The 6,973-nt window shown below is 47.8% G+C and overlaps 1 protein-coding gene across 1 annotated transcript in view; it reads right to left on the bottom strand.

Moving 5' to 3' along the window:
• Positions 1-72: 72 nt before the first annotated feature.
• LRRN4 (leucine rich repeat neuronal 4) overlaps positions 73-6,973 on the bottom strand; it is a 17,532-nt gene continuing 10,631 nt past the window's right edge. The window contains exon 5 of the mRNA XM_014828718.3: positions 73-5,512. Coding sequence (XP_014684204.2) covers positions 4,270-5,512 — 1,243 coding nt within the window. The 3' untranslated portion in view covers positions 73-4,269. The remainder of the gene's footprint in view (positions 5,513-6,973) is intronic.

Raw genomic sequence — 6,973 nt, 5'->3', positions numbered from 1 at the left:
TTTTTTTAAAAAATAGTCCAGCGCACGGAAACTGAAGAGTTGCTACTTCTCTTTGATAGAAATTAGATTGCTCACAAAGCACTAGGGAATTTCCTGAGTTTAAATATTTATCCTATACAACTTGGTTTCACAATTTTGTTTGATTTTAGATCTGCATACACATTAAGAGTTCATGTGGTTAATATTTGATCATTTAGGGTAATGACAATAAAGATGGCTTAGTTGTGGATGAAGTAAAAACTTGTAAAGAGATTTAAAATACAGTAAGTTTTAGAAATAATAAATAAGATCAAAATGGAAGGTACTGAAGTTCGTGTTCAGTAGGCTTCCAACCTCTCAGCTGCCTAACAGTTTATGTATCAGGATAACAAGTAGCAAAGGTAGGTGGAACATGAAAACGTGTCCGTTAGCCAATGCCATCCAAGAGACAGTGAGTCATCTCATGCCTTCCCACTGTATTTCTAACATAGCAATGTTTGTATGATGTTGGATGTTATGTAAATAATATGGAACTGTATATTTTTCAAAGGTTTTTTTAAACTTTGGGACATCTTCTTTTGTTAAGGTGTTAAAGGAATAAAAGAGCTGGAAAAAAAAAACATACTTCAACTTGGGTTGTCTGTATGGCATACTGTGGCCTTCTGCTGTTGTGTAAATTTTCTGATTCATAAAGTCCATTCAGATACATCACTTGCACTTACATTGTAAAAATAATTGGTTTGGGACCATCTGACCTTAAAAGCCCTTATTCTCACTAAATCATCATGTTTAGGAGAGTGGAGGATGCAGGGAGAGGGAAGAGGAAGACAAGGGCCTGTGCTGGTTGCTTCCTCTTAACAGTGAAGGCCTGGTGCCGCCCACTGTCCTAGGTTTTATCCTAAGTGTAATATGGAATCACGCAGTGAGGTAATCCAAACATAGCCTGTTGAGCTGTGTTAAATTAAAATGGGAAGTTATAAGCAAAATTTATGCCTCTTGGCAGTGGCATCTTTGGGTCAGTGTGCCCCTTTGTTGCCTGCTAGTCCTGGCTCCCTTGTTGCCAGACTAGCTTGAGCTGCCCTTGGCTTAGAACGTACTGAAGCCTGCAGCCGGGGACACTGCCACTGAATTGGATGGAGCGTGGTATGAGCAAAGAGGAGGGTGGCGTAGGGTGGCCCTTCTCCCTTCTAGAACCTCTTGTATGATCTCAGCCTGGGAGGTGGTGAGGCTGGAGGTGGAAGTCCCACTAGACCACTCAAAAGGACCACTCAAAGGCATATTGAACATGTCTCAGCAGTAAAGTATGAGCACACAAAAATTATGTTTAAGAAAGGGAGAACTTGAAATAGTTATGGGAAAAAATAGAATTTTGCATTTCCTTGTGCTTATTTGTGGTTCAGTGTTGATGCTGTTTGGAGTGACATGAGTTGGACACATAGTCTCTTTAGTATTAAGATCTTTTTTTGAGGAAGATTAGCCCTGAGCTAACATCTGCCGCCAATCCTCTTTTTTTTGCTGAGGAAGGCTGGCCCTGAGCTAATATCCGTGCCCATCTTCCTCCACTTTATATGTGGGAGGCCTGCCACAGCATGGCTTGCCAAGCAGTGCCATGTCCACACCCAGGATCCGAACTGGCAAACCCTGGGCTGCCAAGAAGCGGAACATGCGAACTTAACCGCTGCGCCACCTGGCCGGCCCTCGTATTAAGATCTTAATCTGGCTCTGGTTAATATATTTTTTTCCACCTCAACTCTTACAAAAGTGGTCCGAGTCTCCTCAGGGTTTTGGGCATTGTGCTGTTGTAAAACATGTAAATTCTGCTAGTTTACAAAACATTGGAATCATATTAGGCATGTTTGCGTGGATATTCATGCATACTGACTCAAAGCATGACAGATACATTTTGGTGCCTCCACATAACAGACTCAATCTTGATAGCAGGCTAAAAAGAGCATGGGATATTTTAATTACATGTCTGAGGACTTTATGCTTTAATTAGTTAAATTTTTGGCATTTGCTTTGCAATTTTTAATCAGGAACTGGTAGCTTTTAAATCACTTAGTCCAATTCTCTTGGTTACATATGTGATGAAACTAGGGCTCTACCTTAGGCTTTTGAGAGGCTGTTTCAAAAGTTCAAACCCCTAGAGATATATAATATGGTTCTGTTATTCAGGTCAAACTTGGATATATGCTCAGTTTCTGCAGCAGGGTTTCTGTGCTGCAGCACATTTTGAAAACAAAAGATACATGGGAATCAAACTTGATTTTTTTTTTCTTACAGTAGAAATAAATGCTGTCATGGGTTGAATTGTGTCTCAAAAAGATGGGTTCAAGTTCTAACCCCCAGTAGCTGTGAACGTGACCTTATTTGGAAATAGGGTCTTTGCAGATGTAATCAAGTTAGGATGAGGTCATACTGGATTTGATGGGCCTTAATCCAATGCCTAGTGTCCTTATAAGAAGAGGAAAATTTGACTTGTGGGTATATATCTGAAGGAAATGAAATCACTCTCGAAGAAATATCTGCACTCCCATGTTCACTGCAGCATTATTTATAATAGCCAAGACATGGCAACAACCCAACTGTCGATGTATGAATGGATAAAGAAAATGTGAGATTTTATATGTGTAATGGAACATTATTCAGCCATAAAAAAAGAAAATCCTGCTATTTGTGACAACATGGATGGACCTTGAGGGCATTACACTTAGTGAAATAAGTCAGACAGAAAAAGACAAATTCTGTATGATCTCACTTATATGGAATCTAAGAAAAACAACTCATAAAAACAGAGTAGATTGGTTCCCGGGGGTGGGGGTGGGGGGTGATGGGTGAAGGTGGTCAAAAGTACAAACTTCCAGTTCTAATGATCCCCAGAAGCCAGCATGCCGAACTATAGTTAACAATACTGTGTGGGATACTTGAAAGTTGCTAAGAGAGTAGATCTTAAAAAGTTTTCACCACACACAAAAAGTAATCGTGAGGTGATGGATGTGTTCACTAAACTTATGGTAATCATTTCGCAATATATACATGTATCAAATCATCTCGTACAGCTTAAACTTGTACAATGTTACATGTCAATTATGTCTCAAATCTGGGGGAAAACAGTTTTTAAAAATGGGAAATTTGGGCACAGAGACACAAACAGAGAATGCCAAGAGACAACAGAGACGACATAGACTGGAGTGATGTATCTGCAAGTCAAGGAACCCCAAGGACTGCCAGCCTCCACCAGAAGCTCGGAGAGGGGCCTGGGAAACTCTCCCTCAGAGTCTCCAGAAGGAACCAACCCTGCTGACACTTGACTGGGGGTTTCTGGTCTGAACTGGAAGAGAATAAATTTCTGCTGTTGTAAGCCATCCAGTTTGTGCTAATTTGGTACAGTAGCCACAGGAAACTCACATAAAGGCTAATGTGGAAAATTGAAATCTAGAAATATGACTGCCATTATAATTTCATAAAATCACTTTTCCCCTAAGTTGGTATAAACGTGAAAAAGGATGTGGTAAGACATCCCCCACACAGATACAGATCAGAAAGGCATTGTCTGATGCCACTGGGAGCAGAGGAATGCTGTGGCCTGTGACTAGAGTCTTGAGGTTCTCTTTTGCTCATTCTTTCTAAGAAAAAACTTCCTGAAGCTCATGGTTCCTTTGTCCACTTAGTGTTGGATGAAATGCAGTAAACACTGACTTTAAACAGGACAGCTTTTTCCTGTGTTTCACAAATGTTCAAAGACTGGTTTTAAGTATAAATCTAGAAGCACATTTTATGCCATACCCTGAAATGCAACTAATAAACCCGGACGGCCTCAGGCAACATAACCAGCAGTTCTCCCTCAACCCCAGTTTGCAGACTGACACCACCAGAGTTGATTCCTTGAGTAACACGTGTCTTGGCCAGACCTTGACCATGAGGGAACTTCCTCAAATGACTTGAGGCCGTCGCTTCCAATATGGCAAAAGATTTGTTTTATCCCTTCCTACTTCCACACACAATTCTATTCTGGCCGCTGAGGGGCACTGATTGCTGAAAACCCAAATAAAACAGCACACAAGAATGCCAGGTGGCAGTGGGAGTGGTCTGGTGTGGACCAACCATCAGTTTCTGGAAACAGACTGAAGTAGAAGGCAGGCAAGGCATTGTTCCTTGGGCTGAGAAACAGCGTGGCAAGTTTCGTGTGTGCCCAACGAGTGCTGGCTTCAAGGGAACTGGAGGCGTTCAGAGCTGACGGGGCCGTTGGGACCCTCTGTATCTTCCTCTCTGCACGGAGGCTGCCGGTTCTCAGCTCAAGTTCGATTGCAGGAAGGTCTGGAGCTTCAGCGGGTAGTCAAAGGCTGGGTTTTGGTAGGCCACCAGGTGCGTGTCGTAGCGCTGCCGGCGTGGCGTCCGGCCCCGCCTGCAGAGACATGCGGCCAGCAGCAGGGTGCTGAGGAGCAGCAGGCCACCAGCGGCGCACAGCCCCGCGAAGAGCAGCACAAAGCTGGGCTTGGTGGTGAAGGTGGCGCACGGCCCCCTCCAGCCCGAGGCCCGCGGGGGGCTCAGGCCCGCCCTGTTGGCCGCCAGGACGCACACGCGGTACGTGGTGCCCGGCGAGAGTCCGTACAGAGGGTGCTGCCGAGCCGTGACATAGATGTCCCCCACCACCGACTGGTTCCCCGACGAGTTCTCGGGAGAATAGTGGATCTGGTACCCGCGCACCACCGAGTTGGGAGCGCACCAGCGGACGAGAGCGGACGTGTCGGTGGTCTCCGACACCGCCTGCAGCCTGGGAGGGTCCGGGATGGTGTCTTCCCCGCTGAGCCCGGGGCACCGGCACCGCGAGCGCCTCTGCAGCTCTGCGCACGGGGTCTGCAGGTGCTTGCAGGGCTGGTAATCACAGGGGACATCCTGGGGAGGCGCTCTGACCTCCTCCTTCTCCCTCTCCTCCTCACTGGAGTCATCCAACAGCAAGACTGGAATGCTGTCGTCGGAAGGACTGGCGTGGGGAGCCTGCAGGGTGGCCTGTGTCCTCCGGACCGTCTGGGGTGTGCTCAATGAGTTCCCGGAGGTGGGGAAGAGACCGAAGCGTTTGCTAGCTGATGCGGTGGAGGCAGCTGAGATACTGGGCTCAGGGACAAGCCAGGCAGCATGTTCTTGGTGCTCTGTCCCAGCTGTGCTTGGGGCCCTGGGGGAAACTCTGGAGTTGCTGAAACCTACTGTAGAGAGGGCAGTGGAGGAGGTGGTCCCCTCCCTGACACTGCTGTGCAGCCATGCAGCTCCAGTGGGGGAATCCACAGGGAGAGAGGGGGGCTTGGTGACACTCTGTTGGCCTCCTGCAGGTTGAGTGGAGGGGGTTGTGCTCCTTGGGGTGGAGGGACCCTGTGTAGATGGTGCGTGGGTGGAGAGGACAGAGGAGGGTCGCTTGGAATCAAGGAGCGTGGTGCTTTGGTCTGAATGGCACACACTGGGCAGCTGGGAGAGCAAAAGAGGGGCTGAGAAGATGCCACCGGATCCTGCAGCTGGTGTGCACACCGTGTCTGCTGCCCTAGAGGGAGGCCAACTGGTTAGAAGGTATTTGGCTCAGAGTTGCTTCTGTGCTGGGCTTTGAGTCCTCAGTGCAGACAGCCCCTCTTGCCAAGACTTGTTGGCATGTCTGCCAGGTACACATGGTGCACACTCTACAAGCACTGTGAAGGGCAGTCCTGATTGTCTAAGCGTAGTCTGCCATTTTATTCTCACTTGTCTGCTTCCTGAACGTGAGTACTAGTAACAGTACTCATCCTAGCTAACATTTACTGAGTGCTTGCCACATACTAGGGACAGTTGTTAGCACTTTACTGTATCAACTAATTTAATCTTCACTACCTTATGAGGTAGGCACTATTATCCACCCCCATTTTACAGATGAGAAGGTAGAGGCACAGAGAGGTTAAATAACACTGCCAAAATCAACAGTAGCAAGTGGTGTGAAGAGCCTGCCCTGGGGCCGGCCCCATGGCCGAGTGGTTAAGTTTGCGCACTCTGCCCCAGTGGCCCAGGGTTTCGCCGGTTCGGATCCTGGGCACGGACAGGGCACTGCTCATCAAGCCACATTGAGGCGGCATCCCACATGCCACAACTAGAAGGACCCACAACTAAAAATACACAACTACGTATCGGGGGGCTTTGGGGAGAAACAGGAAAAATAAAATCTTTAAAAAAAAAAAAAGAGCCTGCCCTCTTGACCTCTGTATTAATACCAGAGTGAGACCCTTCACTGCAGAGGGTCTGGGTGCTTGTCTTTGGAGGCATCATGAAGGGAGAAGGGGGCAGACTGAGCCCCCCTTCACAGCCGGGCTTGAGTGGGAGGTGAGAAAAGAACCCCCACAGGTTGGGGCCTGTCTCCCTAAGTGTGCTGCAAGGAGGCCAGGTTAGCTGGTGGAGCTGGTTTGAGGGTTTTCAAGACCCGAGGTGTCTCCAGGCCTCATCCTCTCCTGATGGCCAGCCTGGGCGTGGCTCCCCACTGCAAAAACAGCTCTTGCAGCCAACAGCCAATGGGAAGTCTTCGTAGGACTTCTCCTGTCCCACAAGAGTTCTGCAAGCCCACTGGTCTTGGACTGAATGACCCAGGAGGCCAGGCTCTGTCATGGGGACTCCCTGGGGCCCAGTGGTTAATTAAGAGCATAGTTTCGGAGAAAGAGAGATCCTGCTTCCTCCACCCAGAGGCTCCTGATTCTAAGCAAGTACCTCTCTTCTTTGGGCCCCAATCTGCTCATCTGTCAAATGGAGCAATGATAACACCGCTTTGGCAGAGACAAGCTAGCTGTTCACTTAAATCATTTCCTTTTCCTACTGGGCACACAGCTAGACTACATTTCCCAGCCTCCCTTGCAGGTAGGCATGGCCTCCTAACTGATGTCTGGACAATGAAATGTGAGTGGAAGTGATGAGCATTTCCTCCTGCCTGGCCCATTAAGACCACCCATGTCTGCTCCTCCATGCTCTCTGCCCCTCTGGCTGGTTGACA

The sequence above is a fragment of the Equus asinus genome, chromosome 15 (assembly GCF_041296235.1).
Source record: "Equus asinus isolate D_3611 breed Donkey chromosome 15, EquAss-T2T_v2, whole genome shotgun sequence".
Taxonomy (NCBI): domain Eukaryota; kingdom Metazoa; phylum Chordata; class Mammalia; order Perissodactyla; family Equidae; genus Equus; species Equus asinus.
Note: the sequence above shows the minus strand (reverse complement) of the source record. Positions and strands in the feature narration are given on the sequence as shown.